The 17,201-nt window shown below is 39.6% G+C and overlaps 1 protein-coding gene across 2 annotated transcripts in view; it reads right to left on the bottom strand.

Moving 5' to 3' along the window:
- Nucleotides 1-225: 225 nt before the first annotated feature.
- The window catches only part of LOC137287674 (adhesion G protein-coupled receptor B3-like), a 39,682-nt gene continuing 22,706 nt past the window's right edge, over nt 226-17,201 (bottom strand). For both annotated transcript variants that reach the window (XM_067820065.1, XM_067820064.1), the window contains exons 20-33: nt 17,048-17,198; nt 13,495-13,564; nt 10,793-10,859; nt 9,619-9,701; nt 8,512-8,638; nt 8,177-8,215; nt 7,169-7,309; nt 6,751-6,802; nt 6,289-6,324; nt 5,646-5,773; nt 4,705-4,803; nt 4,315-4,398; nt 3,037-3,123; nt 226-1,801 (exon numbers count right to left, since the gene is read on the bottom strand). In XM_067820065.1, coding sequence (XP_067676166.1) covers nt 1,676-1,801; nt 3,037-3,123; nt 4,315-4,398; nt 4,705-4,803; nt 5,646-5,773; nt 6,289-6,324; nt 6,751-6,802; nt 7,169-7,309; nt 8,177-8,215; nt 8,512-8,638; nt 9,619-9,701; nt 10,793-10,859; nt 13,495-13,564; nt 17,048-17,198 — 1,290 coding nt within the window. In that variant the 3' untranslated portion in view covers nt 226-1,675. The remainder of the gene's footprint in view (nt 1,802-3,036; nt 3,124-4,314; nt 4,399-4,704; nt 4,804-5,645; nt 5,774-6,288; nt 6,325-6,750; nt 6,803-7,168; nt 7,310-8,176; nt 8,216-8,511; nt 8,639-9,618; nt 9,702-10,792; nt 10,860-13,494; nt 13,565-17,047; nt 17,199-17,201) is intronic.

Genomic DNA, 17,201 nt, shown 5'->3' with positions numbered 1-17,201 from the left:
GTGAGAGTGGTTTTACGCCGCTTTTAGCAATATTCCGTCTATATCAAGGTGGGGGACACCAGGTATGGGCTTCACACATTGTACCTATGTGGGGTATGGAACCGCGGGAAGAGCGAACGCTTTACCACTATGCTACCCCGATGTCCCTTCGGATATCGTGTTATAGACATACCGTACTTTGAGCCCCAGGCGACTGAGATGACGCGAGACCAATTGGTAAGAATGTTGACATTCTTTTATTTTCCCAATAAATATTTTTCATCGTAGTTAATAAAAGGCACATTCACAAGATTAATTATATGTTTACATCTCGACCACATATTAAAAAAATGTGGCTGGTGTACAACATGATGTTGTCCATTGTCCATATAAGGATGACATAGTGCCACTTTCTCCTTGAAAATACATAGCAACCGATAACCTTTCGTTATAACATGAATTCAATCCTACTCATTCCATATTTCATGTTTTGAGTTATAGAGTGAGTATGGCTAAATCCCGTTTTGGCGTTATTCCTGCAATATTATGGCATGAGCATCGGAAAGTGTCTTGACACATTGTATCCATGGCACCTGGGTCACGGGCGTACCTACCTACGCTTTGACCACTCTGCTGCCACAGCAACCGAATACTTCATCTGTAGTCTCTTTGAAGTGAAAACGTACCGATGAATTTCCTTTGATGCAAACCTGTACGTCAGATAAAGTAAAATTGCGAAAACTAAAACTTTACTTTGCAAACTGAATACAGTCTCAAGAATTTATGTAAGGTAAAAGTTGTTCAAGGAAAGATCACAGATTCAGCTCGCTATTCTTGGTTTACATTACAAGGGGGCAAGCGCAGCAGTTGGAACAGTGAAACAAATGCACGTGCTGTACACGATGAACGTTAACGTGAAGCAAACCTACTTGATCTCGGGGTTTCGTTTAATGTGCACAAAGGCTTGTACTACAAACCAATAATATCGCTTTGATACTATGGTCGTTTATGAAACGTTTATCCTCAGTTGAAAACAATCGGCGATTTAAATGCTAATTTGGCAAGCTAAAATTATACGGAATCGAATCTAAATTCCACATTATTTCATCTAATATTTGGTTTAAAGTAAATTTCATCGATCGGTACGAGTTCGTTGCAAACAGACTACACTATAAACAAACAAACAGTATAATAATGGTACCCTGTTCTATCCGGAGAATCGCCAAGTGATAATTATATATAACTCCTTCAAGATCTATATCCATTGATACTTACATACATACTTAATAACCACCCTGCAGAAACACTACAAAGGGGAGTATTATCAACAGTGTCAAGAATGATATGGTCCGGAGTTTAATAGCAACTGAAAGATAGCAACGATGCTCCTCAGATCTATCCAATATCTATCCAGCCTCAAAACACCGTTATTTCCCTGGAAGCATATCGCAGAAGAGGAATAGGACATGAGACCACGAACCAGCCAGATTACATTTCACTCGGATAAACACCGGGTCCTGTATGTTCACAGAAATAACTATTCAACGATAGTTTGTTTGTGCACATGCATGCATGCATGTATACGATAGGGCCTGAATTTAATTGGCAGGCAAATGTATATATTCAGAGCATTGGCCAGGTGGGAACATCACCAAGCACTTTTACATGCTGTATGGAATCGGGACATTTTCCAGGACTATAAATATTGTGATGTCCCATCACGTCCTCCGTCAGGAGATATTATTTGAAACGTCTTTGCCTGTCGTATTGCGTCATACGCTGATCGCCATCGACCTCTAGCACTTTGAGCTTTCCCTCTTTCCTGAAACAAACGTGATCCGAATTATTGATTTTTCCCCACAGTCTCATGCATAAGACAGAACATGTAAAGTAAAAATACATAACAAATGGGGAAAACACTTTGGTTTCAAGCTACAAAGATCAGTTGTCGCATGGCTTTTCAAGAATACTGAAGCGTTCCCTTGTGTGATGCGAATTTTGATGACGGTTCTGACGCTAATACTGATGACAATGCTTATGCTGATGATGACTGCGATGACGATATTGTTGATACTATGAAGGGGAGGAGGATCCCAACAAAACTGATTCGGATGGGATCACTTTATTTCCTATATTTATTTATATTTATATACTTTAAATAAACAGAGGATATACATGCGGCCCACGTCATCTGTGCATGCCCTTAGTAAATACACATACCTATTCAATAAATGTCAATATTTGTGAATTCAAAGTGTTGTCGATTTGGACTAAAATCAATACGTGAACACTTCAGTTACGTGCTCGAAAGATCTGCCACCAACAGATTTGGGTGATTAAGAGGTGGTGAAACTCGTTTCCGTCTATAATGGACGTACACATGGCCTATGATCATAAAACCAGTATAGGTTCTTTTTGTGTTCAGGAAGATCAATTTATGGATTATTTCATAGCTGATCGTGAGACGTTACACAGTGATAATATCATCATTATCACGAACATACACTCATGTTTTCACTTAACGGCACAAAAGCCGATTATTATGTTTGGGACTGTGATAGAACTTGTCTAAAGAAACAATTTGGCGCTTTAAAATGTCTAGTTTGACTGTACCGTATTTTAACCAAGTGTAGCCGTGATGACAAACCAGTCACACACAAGGCCTCCACAGGACATCCATAAATGCAATATGGACAAAACAACTTCCAATATTTCGTTTCGGTGCATATTCTTATGCATGTACACGGAGTTTTGTCATAGCTGACAACAGTAGAGTAATCGGCTGTTATCGGTTGTTATAAAGGTTACCAATAGTCTACCGCCCTTCTTTATAAGTGAGTGAGTGAGTGAGTTTGGTTTTACGCCGCTTTTAGCAATATTCCAGCGATATCACGGCGGGGAACACCAGAAAATGGGTCTCACACATTGTACCCATGTGGGGAATCGAACCCGGGTCTTCGGCGTGACGAGCGAATGCTTTAACCACTAGGCTACCCCACCGCCCCCCTTCTTTATAAACCATAATGATGCTTTCTGAAGGACTCCAACAATTCTCACCTCTTTTACAGTCCTGCGCCTGTCACTAAACGCATTCACCACGTTATACATCTGGTCGATAGGCTTTCTACGCATCCTCAGTGCCCGCTGTAGCGTACAAATAAATATACATGTATATAAACACACATAAGTTATATGTCATGTCTATGTTAAAAAATTAAATATTGATACATTGAAATCAGGGTGCAGGTGTAGAATAAAACTTCTCGTTTGAAAACACATAGAAAATAGGTTTGAATAATATGCACTAGGGTGAATTTAAATAGAGAAACGGGTAACTGTATTCCTATAAACTTGGTGTCATTCATGTTACAGTTCACAGTTTCTGACAAACCGTTGTTTTAATCCCCTAAATTAAAGCAACACTACTGTCACACAACACCACATTTAAGGACCACGATCAATGAGTAGGCCATGTGACATAAACAAAAGCTACCACACTATTGACTCGAATATCACAGCTTACAAACGTCATTTTATAACGTTATGTCGAAACGTAATAACAACGTTACGATTTTCTGTTGAGGAAACGTTACGTTTTTGGCTCCTTACAACGTTACAACGGCGTTTCTTATAACCTGGTGTCGACGACAGAGTATTCGGTGAGTTTTTTCAGTTGATATTCTTTCTTCACTATTGAGCTACAGCTTCAGAAAACACACGGCCAAAATACATACAAACTGAGATGAATAAACATTGAAGTGAATTTCTGCTTTGTTTCTTATGTACTGGTCACTATTGGGAAAACAATTCATTATGAAACGAAACGTTAAGACATTGTAAGATACGTCAGCATCAAATAGCTTTAACCTTGTGGCGACGTAACATTGACGTATCGCAACCTCAGGCTACAACGTTGTGACAACGTAATTGGGAGTCCACATTATAAGGTTGTCACAACGTTGTAACAACGTAAATGGGAGTCCACGGTATAAGGTTGCAGCAACGTTGTAACAGCGTAAGTGATAGTCAACAGTATAAGTCTGTAACAACGTGAAATTGTTAGCTTCGATATTGTTGAAAGATATTGTCCATGTTACGTATGTACATATCATCGTGACCTAGTTTAGCTGTGATTACTCTCGGTCTGTCGGGGTCTTGGAACAGGTTATTGATCATAAACGAGTTTCTCTTTAAGGGACTAGTATTCTTCGTCCTAGTTTATCAGCCTTTGTCTGCGGATAGATTAACAAGCCCGGAACGTTCTCGAAAGCAGGTAAAATGTATCTATTGTTTTCACACAATACTAGCTCTAAATCGCAAGGTTCATTTTAGTACCTCAATATCACTTTCCGCGACGTCGTCCACGCTGGGATTATGCTGGTGTGTTCGTCGCCTTCCTCCAGTCGGATCAGGAGATGACTGGTCACGAAAGAAAACGAAACATAGACAAACACAACAAGAGCTGTGATCGCCATTGTTGAAACATCCATCACGTTTTTTATACATTAATAGTCGACCTCGGGCAATGGGTGGTCTTGGATATTTTTGTCGTGGAGTGGTGTATGTATATGTATGTATGCATGTTTGCATGTATGTATGTGTGTGCGTGCTTGCGTGCGTGCATATAGTCATATAGTCTTACGGAGAACTACAGATAAATGCTACTGGATTTAACCATTCATGATTACAGGTCTCAGTTCATGATTATTTCAGTCACACGGCTACCTCGAAGTCGTCCTGGAAATCAACCTCTTCAGCATAGTCAAGGGAAAATGAAACCCGGGGCCGTCTTCTCACGTTGTCAGTGAAACCCATATTCACATGCTGTAAAAATGAAACTTTGTATTACACATCACTATGTAATGGGAAATTGTAAGATACATGTATACATATATGGTTAAATTTCAACACAAATAGTCTTGTTTCGTTAAAGAACTAAGTGAGTCCCATGGTTGTTCAGAATAACCGTTTGTGGGTTCCTTTTCTTGATACTGGTCCATATTTAACATAGCATATGTTTGGTTTGGAAACCTCTACCAATATCACGCCTTACCGCATCTTGTCACACCTTGTCGCTGTAAGATAATGAATTTGTAAGGAACCAGTTTATATGGTCGTACATGGAAAGTACTTTTTCTTGAAACACATCAAGCGTCAAAAGTTAGTCCAGTGCTCAGTACCACAGGCAATACCAAGAATCTTTGACAGACGTAATGATGGAACGGTCTTGAGTTGAGATCGGTATGCAAGTAGGGTAGACTGCGAAATCTTGATGTCTGAAGCATGCCGGTATTATCTACATGTCGGTATTACCCCCGCTGATATAAGTATTACATGTACTAGAAGAGAGTATTGTCTTTCTGAGGTCGGCATACCATTGCTTTTGTAATTACTACCCTGTAATGAAATGGTTAATACCTGTGGTGACGCGTCTTGTACCTGTACTGACACGACGGTTTGTGTTCGCTGTACTGAAATGGATAATACACGCGTTGACGTTACCTGTGCTGACGTGGTTATGACGTACAGGGCCCAGATTTTCGAATCTCTCTTTGCGGTAAGATAGTCGTAATTGCCTTTCATTAACATTAACTTACGACTATCTTAGCGCTAAGAGAGCGCCATAACTCTAGGCCCTGGAGTGTGTCACCTGTATTGAATATTACCTGAGCTGATGTGGGTGAGCCGCTTTCCTTGTCACTGCGACCATCCCCTTGTATAAGATGCTCTGTTGGGGTCTCCAGGCTCTGGTCGAACACGCTGGGCAGAGCTATAGTCCTGGCAAACTGGAATCCTGTGAGTACAAACTTACGACTTACGACAAAAAATCTTACGACGATTCTTAGTGCTGTATCATCAAAAAGGGGTCACAATTTGTTCTTGGAAAACTTTCCAAATCAAGACAAAGGAGGGCGGATGTAAGAAGTAATTTGACTCTACAATGTACTGTGTTTTCAAGGAATAAATATTGCAATATATCTCTCTTTTAATGTGCACTAACGTTCTATATTTACGATCGTCCAGCATTATATATAAGGCGGCTGAGTAGCTATAGTTTATGTTATATTTCTTCTGAGATTTCAAATGTGAAGTGCGTATTATAAACATACATTTGTCAAGGTATATGCCTTGATAACAAGTCTAATTATATAACTTCTGCATGATGAAAACATGATTGCCAAACAGAATTAATGGTTTTGCTCGACATACGCTGCATTTGATTTGCAATGCATGTTACACGTTCTGTATACAATTGTAGATAGATCACTGATCATATTCCTATTGTCAATGTCACCTATTTGTCCTTACCTTGTCTTGGATTGGCGATACCGTTTGACAGGAATTCTGCAACAGATGAGTTCCCATTTGAAAAAAACAAACCTTTACGATATATGCGTCTGGCGGTAGTGGGCTGTCAGCGGGACAAGAACATTGTCCTCCGCCGGAATTAAGTCAGAACCATGTTCCACAACGGTGATACAGATCGTTCCTGTGCCTGTGTTATAAAATGTGAGTTTCCCCAAAGGTTGTGATGCTCCGGAACTCTTCAGACATCTCCACCTCCGAGTTTAGATTGATGTGTTTTACAAACTGGATACAAACATTTACTGGGGCCACTAAGTTCACTTGCGATTAGGAAGAAATAAGAGATCCAGTTCCACATAAATGTTTTTGAAAGAAAAGCGTTCTATTCTTCCCGTTTGTCATCTCTGAGCATCTCTGACTCCACCTGCAGCCATGTACTGTCAACGAAATGATTAAAAGCCCTACCTGGCTTGTCAATCCCGTCTCTGTCAGACCTGAGAGCTGCTGTCGTCAGACTCTGTGTGCACACAATGTGAGGGTATTGGATGAGATGTCTGTTTAAACAACCACGCGAATAGAAATAATTGTATAAGTGCATGTGCAAATGTTTTGTCCAAAGACAATCAACCTTTTTGGTACCCATTGACACAGACACATACATACACATATAAACACACATGCACATGTATACACGTATACAAAGCTATGTATACATGCATATACACAATGATTCATAAACAAACATACACACACGCGCGCACGCACGCGCGCGCGCACGCACGCGCGCGCGCACGCACACATACACACCACTTGCTGAAGAAACGTAGCACCTCGACAAAGGATAATATAGATGTCAGGAATGGATAAGTCTAGTGGAATTTACCAGCGTATAATTGGACTTGTAAGACTTGATGGACTTGGACGTCAAGCTGTTTATTGTAATCTGAGATTTGGACCTCAATGTAGACTTTGACATGGAGTTCCGCTTGAGCCGACTTCTCATCTCTTTAAAAGAATTCGTCACCTGAAAAATACATCATGACAGGGTGCCGTTGCACAAAACAACTGTGGTGCTGCCAATATCGTAAGTCAAAGTTAAGGTATGGGAGTTACGATCACCTTAGCGATCAGATCGCTTAGTACAACGGATGCCGGGACCATATTACATTGAAATACACACACGGAACCAAATGATTACATATGCATAGGCAAGTAGAATTCAAAGCAATATTGCAAAATGTTGAACGTCGTAACGTAGTGATTCATCATCGGGGTGTGAGTTGGCACTGGCCCAATGAGCTATACCCGAAAATCAAAGGGACTTCCAAGTAGTGATGCTGTCATCCGCTAGCACTGATACTAGGGAATGCAAGCAGCACTTTTTCCTCATGTCCGTTATGGTATCTCATACATCCTGCCGATGATCTGCTAATAAAATCAATAACCATTTATTTCACATTTTTTACAAGACACTAGGGTAACGTGAGTGCATGAATGAAAGTGAAAGTAACCGTTACGGAATCCATACCAGTTCCCTGTAAACCAGTGTTTGGTAGCACAAAGATCAATGTATCCCAAATGTGCTGTTCTACCTGTCAAAACATACTGTCCCGGATCAGACATAGACACAATTCATGTTCAACTGTTGTCTTTGTCATAATTATATCTCTGAATCAGATCACCGAATACAACTGGCCTGAACGATTTCAGTGTCGAGCAATACGATTCCAATCTAACGAAAAAAGCGCTGCACTGTGAACACATAGTGATTTAATAGTCATGAAAGATTAACCCAGTGTAAGCTCTCCCTCGCTCATGGATACATGACGTCTAATGAGTTATAACGAGTACTTTGATAGCTCTCAACATCAGAGGATGACTTGATACTCACGTTTGTGGTACAGCAGTGGAAGACGAAGATGAAAAGTCCCTGTAACATATTCATATATCTAAATGCTTGCATTTTTCAATATATACATGCAGAATTACAGTCCGTCATGGAATATAACATATTTAAATGACAGTCAAAATATTGCTTTTCAAAATTCAAACCAAATTTTAAAGTGTCCTGAAATCTTTTCATCTCTAATCCCATTATTCTGTAAAACCCTCTGTCTGAAAATGCTTATCAATATTAAGTTCCTACACTTTACATTACATTTTTAGAATGGAAATTGAATATCCGAATGGATCAGAACCGTCTGGTTTAACGGGGTTTTATTTTACCTGGAGGGAGTTACAGACAGCGAATAGGTACTGGAAGACAACCACATCTCTATTGATGGAGAATACCCCTAATACCCATGTAATACCAATGATTGGCAGGATAACGCCAAGGGCTCGAGCCAAATACCTGTTGAGGAAGAACAGAATAATTTAAAGATACACATTAGGACTGTTACATTTCTGCATGTGCAAGGTGTCTTCTGTTCATATCATTGCTCATATTTTCTTATAGTAACGAGAGTACTTAAGACTGTCAATGGACATTTGAACTTTCTTTCTGCATATCAATACATACAGTTGCTTTTTTGATGTACAGATCAGTGTATGGTGTGTGATACTGAAGACAGGAGACTATTACAATATATGTTTAATGTTGTCATTTGTTTCTAAAACAGCTTTAAGGTTATTTCTTAAGTCAACCGATTCAAACAACTGATTAATGTTTTGAGATATTTCAGTGAAACAGTGCATAGGTGTTTTTGTTGTCTCATACAGCAATGGCAATATGGTTTAATTGCTTATTGGATGTTTGCGTTAGGAAAATCAAAATTGCAGAACTGAATAGTTTGTGGAAACATATTGTCCATACAAATTCGGACCTCATTGCTTCAACATGTTTTCGTTCCCTAAATACAAGCGTTAGCATCATTTTCGACCTCACAGAATCAACATTGTGCTAATGGACTAATGGATAGTGTATATGCTCAATCTCCATCAATATGAACAAGAAAACCTCTGTGTGTTACTTCAGAATGTATTACAGCATTATCAAATTCGTAAAAGTAATTGCATTGCAACAAGGTCTAGTCAAACTCGAACACCGGAGAAATCTTCAACAGGTGCGATTTTTCTCACAGTGTAATTCAATCCTGAAAGCATCACATCTGTAATAACAAAATAATAAGCTTTGCATGTTCTACTCGGTTAATAGACAAACCTGCATATAATGCATCACACTAACTGTACAAGTGTGCTAGCAGAGAGACTCTTTACAGTCATCTATATATAGCCGCTACTTACTTTCCTTGGCTAAGTATGTTTTCATCAAGCTAACTGTACACGTCTGCAAGCAGAGAGACCATACAGTCATCGACAGCCGCTACTTACTTTCCTTGGCTAAGTATATTTTCATCCCATGATTTCCTTGTGAGCATCTTCCTCACGGAGAGAATCAGAATAAAAGTGTTCACCTGTAACACGACATTATAAATTTCAATAAATGAAACGTTTCCTTGTTTTAGGTTTCATGAATATCTACCTTTAGTTTACCATTACATGCAACCTATACTGGACACTTGATGAGACTTGTGTTTGTTTGTTCGTTTGTTAGTTTGTTTTGAAACGCCGCACTCAACTAGTCCACACATTTCCAGACCAGACGATTCAGGAATCACGAGCCGAACATGTGTCAACTAAGTGAGCGGGCCTGGCCACCCGATCCTGTTTTAGTTTTATGTCAAGAATGGGTAACTGATGATCAGTTCTAAAGCGTGTTATATCGGGAATAAAACGTTAAACGCCAGCCAGTATATTTTGCAAAAATATAGGTTGGCACATAGGAAACCTTTCAGAAAAAAAACGAGCTATCATGACTTGCATTTTTTTGGTTTAGTACTTTTAGTTTTAATACAAAACCATACTGGAAATTATCTTTTACTTTCAACATGATGCATGCACTTTTGGAAAACGTGCATTTTGTTTTCCTCAAAAAGGTTACATTCTTTTGAAAAGTGAAAATCAGGAATGACTGTCAGGTGGTCACATGATTGTCACTATAAACCAGTGGCACCTAAATTTAATAGTCTTGTATGAGCACAACAGGGGTAGTTATTTTTTAAAAGCAGTGTCAACATATCTGTAACAATATTTCCTTTAATTGTAAATACAAATGATCATGACACTCATGGAGTAGTTACCACATGAACCATGTCTAAATATGGATTGGGCTTCCCAATTAGTTCAGCCTAACATTTCTACAGCTTCACATCTTAGTTTTGAAATGGGCCTAACATTTCCACAGCTTCACATCTTAGTTTTGAAATAGGCTGGCGCTTAACTTCTTATTCTCGGTATGTATGGACTGATTGATTATGTTCATTAACTAAACTGCTTGTGTAGCGGCTTGGACTTTTGTTCACAATATTGATCGCTGATTTCTCTTGTTCATCCTCTTTTGCGTACAAGTCATAATGCTGGAATACTGCGCTAAACAGCCAACCAACAACAAACAACCCAGAGTGAGTATATGAACCTAGAATGAAAATATGTCATGTGCACTTACCAGAATTATGAAGAGAGCGGGGCCAACAAATGCCCAAATGACGTGTCTTTCAGTTGACAACCAGCAACTTTGAAAAGAAACGAAAAGAGTTATATTTTTTGTCTCTGAATATTCTTACATTTCAGTGGTTGATACCACAAGCAACGGAACTGGGCCAAGATTTTGGAAACTCTCTTAACGATAAGTCGTAAACGCCATACATTAACATTAACTTACGACTATCGCTATTTAACTTCCAAATCTAGGCCGAGATCGCCGGAACCCAACCACCCAGTTTTCAATATTTCAATATTCGGATAAAGTTTTGGGCCATTTGACAGTGAAAACGTATTCTAATTCAACTTAGTATGTTACACAAGTTCTGATTGGTAAGTGCTACAACGTTCCGACCGCAAAACCAATATATACGGTCGCAATTTGAAAACCGATTCACCAAACCTTTGAAAGTATCCCCACACTACTGGGTTAACGCACTGTCATTTGCAGAACCTAGATAAATTAATACCCCTATCCCGCTAAACTGGATGGTATTTGCGCCTAAAAAGGACTTCAGAGAATCAGCAATTCAATTGTAGGTTCAAACAACTTACTCAGAACGGGCTGTTGACCCAACACTGTTAGATCATGGAACAAGATTTATGACGCCATTATGCAGCGTGACGTCACCTGCTGTGACGTCATTTGACAACAAAACTGTTAATGACCCGTCGTTAACGAATCCGCGGGCCATTATCATTTGCAACGGCACGCTCATTTATGATATCTTGAGAGCAGTTTCTTGATAATTCCATCCATTTTAGCTATAACACTATGATCTATTCATCATGGTAAACATTTAGCTAGTGTGCGCATAACAAAGTTTGAAGTGTTAAGTTTAAAAAGGGAACTACTTTTTCTGGCGATTGTGTAAGTTCAAGGAGTGGTATGATTAACCTTTGACCTAGAGGAACTTTTTGACCTGGTTTACATAATGAATTTCTTTCACGAAAAACAGCGTAAAACCGCATAAATAGAGGATATTTTCTTAATGTTGTCAAATAGCATGTATATTTCATCGAGTGGTCAGACCACGAGTTGAAATATACATGTTATTTGACAACATTAAGAAAATATTATATTTATTATATTTTCATCATTGTTTGTAAATGATCGAGACATCGAGTAAGTCTGCAAAAGTGATATTCTACTCAGTGAAATAACATGTTATTCTACTCAGTGAAATAACATGTTATTCTACTCAGTGAAATAACATGTTATTCTACTCAGTGAAATAACATGTTATTCTACTCAGTGAAATAACATGTTATTCTACTCAGTGAAATAACATGTTATTCTACTCAGTGAAAATATCAGTTTTATTGTCATCAGTATTTCCAGTATTTCATACATTCGGCTCTTTCGTGTCGCCGATATAACAAATCGTCACACACAGTACGCCTATCCCCCATTTGTCACCGTGATTCCGACTGGCATAAAACGGGTGAGGGTCCTGGGGTGTCAAATCGAATTCCGGTCAATATACCGTGCAGCAAAAGAAACGCAAGGCAGACTTTTTGTCAAGTTTTTAAAAAGTAGACAGTCACATTTATATCTAATCACTTCGTCTATAGAAAGCACTGTCAAGTCAACAGCTGGAAGTTGCTGTTGACAATGAACTGCCATAAGTTCAAATTGAGTGCAGTACGTGAAATGGAGAAACCCGTGAACGCGGAAAGTGACGATCTCTTTATTAGCGCTTATAGTCACCTCGAGCTGGCAAACAGGCCGCACAACGTCACATCATTGAGTTTACTGGAGTCTGAAAGAATGCCTGACTCAATTGGTTCCACTCAAACACCAATGTCTTATCCAACTGTGCAAGTGTGAGTGGTTGTCTACCTGCACAATACCACGTCCAGTGTCGTAACCGGGGAAAGAGACGGCCGTGGAAGAACGTTTGTGTGTCCTGAGCTACATACTCTATCGGCACCCTTGTTGTGTGAGGACTATGAACGTCGCAGGCGTTGTTGACGTTTCAAAACTGGCCCCACATATGACCGTCGGCATTGGATTCCAGCAGCGTGAAGACAAAGAGCAATCGTATCGCTGTTCCCCTTAACCCACAACCTAAGGCTTCTGCTACTGTTGCTGCTTGAGTTCGGTTCCTTAGATTAGTGACCCGGATGAACATGAGTTGTCATTCATTGCCGTTCAGTTCGGGGACGATCAGCAGCAAACCCGGTTTGCTGATGAGGTTGAGGGAGTCGTGTAATGTTGGTAAAATGACAGAAAATTGTCTAGCTACAGCGGCTTCAGAGCTGGCTCCGTGCAACTTTCCAATGGCCATATCCTTCTGCTTAGTCGTTAATCTAGGCATTGATTGTGTGGCATGTGCACCTTCCAGCGTCAATACTGAACTATTTTTGACACAAACGTTTATAAAGGATACCTCAGAGTAATGTGCATGCTTTCCATCCAGAACCGTCGGTGAAGGTGCTAAATTTATGGTTCTGCTCATCTGTGGGTGTGTTTGTGCAAACGTTTCATACGGACGTCAGACTGCATGACATCATCTTACCAGGGATCATTACACCACTTGAACACCACCATGAACGTTCAATAAACATGGTCGCTAACTTTTATGAGATTTTATTTTTTGTGAACTTGCGTTTCTTTTGCTGTTTAGTATATGTTTGAGATCGTAACATATGTGGTTTACTTACTACTTCAAGCCACGGTAGCCGTCCAGTTTCACCGTACCAAGAGTGATTCCGACAATAACTGCAGGAGGAACTGAAACATGGAATCGCAAACCACAACACCTTAGTTACCTCCGTCTTCTCGATCGGGTCTATCATTCTATATTACTGACGAAATACAACGTTTATTTGAAAACGATGCAATTACTGTTTGATTCTAGTGCAGTAACCGTTTCTGACAGGACTACTGTTGGTCACGAAAGATCATGGAGTTGATGAACACACAAAATATCCATCATCATCATTCTTCGCACAATGCACAGGAACAACACTGATGTCTATCAGATCAGAGTACACGTGCCAGCATGTTTCTGCCCATCTGAAGACCATGTCCATCTTTGTATGATCAAGTAATTAACTAGTTATTGTTGAACAACAACCATTGGTTGTGATTTTCATAAAATCTTTTTTTAAAACATTTTGAGAGTTCATCGCCAAATGTTGTATTAACTGTTATCTGAGTAAACGGCGTCTCCTTTGTCTTGTCCCCCTGCATGACCTTCTTTAATACATGAGTCTAAACTGTAGGACGACCACCATCATGTGTTCAACGTTTGTTCACGTTTGATCAACAAACTTTAAAGGGTGAGGTATTTGTTTAAATCTACAAAGACTTGCTCTGATAAAAGCAAACTGTATGTAGACCATCCAGTTCATCCATCTTTGTTATAAGCGTGTAAAACACTCCGATGATCTTAACTACACCTACTTTGAGGTAGAAGTGAGATCGTAAAAGAGGAAATTCTGGAAAAAACTGGCAGCCAACTTCAGTTACACGGTACACTGAAAACCAACACTGTTCACTTGTATTGATATATGCATTGCTTCCTCCCAAACTTCTCATGATCACAAAGACAAGGGAAGTAAATTTCATCTGTTAGACAAGACATGACATATACACAAGGGGTTTCAAACAAAGAGGTTCCTCGATGTAACTGTCAACCGGCATTCCAGATCAGTTCTAGTATCTTCATTGCTCAATGAGACTATAGATAAATTACTGTAAAGATATCATTGCTTGTTCATTATTAATGTTCACTTAGTCGGGTGTGGAACAATGCTATCATACTAAAAACGTACGGAACATCCAAAACCTGAACGCTGTGCAGCAATTACGAACATGCTGCAGCCAGCGAATCCACAATGATTAATGAGTATGGTGGAGATATAGCACCATCAGAAACACCTGCTAATGCTATGGTCGTCGACTAAAGGTTTACAACAAAGAGTGTCATTTATCATGGAAGTCTTTGCGCAATAATCCACTAATATATTTACAAATGTCCAAGGTCTCGGCCAAAAGAGTGCCCCGATACCTTAATGCACACGAACGAACTTTCATTCAAAAGAATTCTTGTAGTGGAACCACAAACATTTCCCTACACCAAAGGACCAGTAAAGATCCGGGTTAGATTCGATCTTAAGTTATCCATGCTTGTCGTAAGATGCAACTACCCGAACGACAAACGGACGAGGTTCATCGAAGTACAGAGTGACTTTAACAACAGATAATTTTTCATGCTACCAATAAAAATACTTAGATAAATGAACGTCCCTACTCCATGCTTCAATCACATTTCCTGGTAGCCTAAACTCTCGGCATAGTCTTCTGTGATGTAAGTGTTCTCCATTCAGCAAGCCACACAATGCACTCGCTGCCTCCGCATAATGCCCTTCCCCCTTATTTACTGACAGTCCGTCAACAAGAGCCTCAAACAAACAGACTATTCTGTTCAATATCTCACAACAAAGACGATCCATGGCATTATGCATGCTGTAATCAGCACTAAGTACCAGTCTTAAAAGAGAATGCGTAATTGATACTTTCAAGTGTTCTTATACTGTTATTTGCGCCGTTTCCACATCGTGAAGATTATCAGAGTAAAATGGTAAGTTTCAATGTCTATTATCTTATCTTCCAGACATCACATTATGCTATTAGGACAAACCTCATCGAGGTCTTTCTAATCTCATAAAAAGCGTACAAACATTAAAGCAAGTTTCTTGTGTAATGTCATTTAAAGTTACTGTATCCTTATATTTGGAAAAAACTATATAAAAATGTTTCTTTACGCCAAAACAGCAATTGTGAAGCTGTTCACAAAACAAAACGTTCAATTTCAGATGTTTGTTTCCGGGAATTCCTTAGAAAGGATTTGAAAAGAATGTTATTTAGGTTTTGTCTGTCACAGCAGTATCGGCTGAACAAGAATGTTGATAGAAATGCATTAGATTGATCCACCTGACAGGTACAGCAAATTTAAGACGAGTATCATTTCCTGCTCGTTTGTACTAAAGTCTTATTACTCGCCCGTGAAAGATACTACAGTGTAATATTTTTACGGCAGTATTACGCTAGTGTAATACCGCCAGATGTATGACGTCATAAGGGTCCAGAGTTATGACGTCACAATGCTAATGCCGCTATCGCAGTGGTACTGGACCTTGTTTGACTGGGAAAACTGGGAGTCCTCACACTGTAGCCGCAGTTTCTATCAATTTGTGTCGGAAGTAATAAACAGAATACTAAAATCTCCTCCGTGAAATACCATTTTCATTAAACTCGTGAAAGATATAGTATCAAACGAGCGAAAGCGAAACCAAATCATTAACTCATTTAATAAAATGGTATTACACGGAAGGTCGTTTAGTATCCTCTACTTATTATAGAGAGTCGTCAGAAGATTATTCCATCTCGTCACTATGTCAAGCACTTGTCAAGCATTATCAACTGTTATCATCAAATGATGAGAAGCACATACTGTCCTTAAGTATTCATCTGAAAAGAACCAAGATGAACAACATATTTTCCACAGTACTGTGACTAGAGCCTTATCTTGTAACTCGGCACAATACCTTTGTTCTCTAAATGTACTTTGGGGTACGTGGCTGCCACACAGAAATAAATTGTCATTGTCAAAAATGTCACTGAATTCCGATTAAGAACTTAGACACAATACATTAATTTTCATTTGATGACAAAAAATATCGCCACTTAAGTGACACAGCTGCAAACTGTCACAGAAAGATATTTGACCGTTAAACGATGACAAGTTTAGCACACTAAGGGCGACATTCTTAAACGGCAATAATTTGCATGTGAGATTTTATCTTGAGTGTCTCCGTATCTTTTTCAGCAATATATTTTATTTTGTTTAACTCCGACGAACCCCAACATATAATGACCTCCCGCACAAGGATGGATGAGTCGCGTGAACAATCTTCCGGTTACATGAAGGTCGGTTGCGGGCCTAAGGGCCGAGTTTAATTTCGGACGTCGCGTGTCATGATGTAGGAGGATACCCTGCACGGATGGAGGTCTCACTAGCTTTATAATGATATTGCCGAGCCTAGCAAAATGATCGCGACACTTTACTTAAACCTACAGTAATGAGCCATGAGCCAAACGGACAATTGCAAAGCAGATTAGACGCCTCAGATAACTTAGCCACCGCAGCGCACCCCTCACCACCGAGGATAGATGCAGGTGATGTCGGTGTTGTTGTGTTTAGCTTACCCCAGATAGTGACGAGGAGGGCCTTGAGGTACGAGGTGAAGTTGATGACGATGACGATAGAAATGAAGAGTTGTATCCCTTGCGCCAGCATGACACAGAACACAACGAGGAAGAAGTAATGGAGAAGAGCCGCCACGGCAATACACACGTCCTG

The sequence above is a fragment of the Haliotis asinina genome, chromosome 6 (assembly GCF_037392515.1).
Source record: "Haliotis asinina isolate JCU_RB_2024 chromosome 6, JCU_Hal_asi_v2, whole genome shotgun sequence".
Classification (NCBI taxonomy): Eukaryota; Metazoa; Mollusca; class Gastropoda; order Lepetellida; family Haliotidae; genus Haliotis; species Haliotis asinina.
Note: the sequence above shows the minus strand (reverse complement) of the source record. Positions and strands in the feature narration are given on the sequence as shown.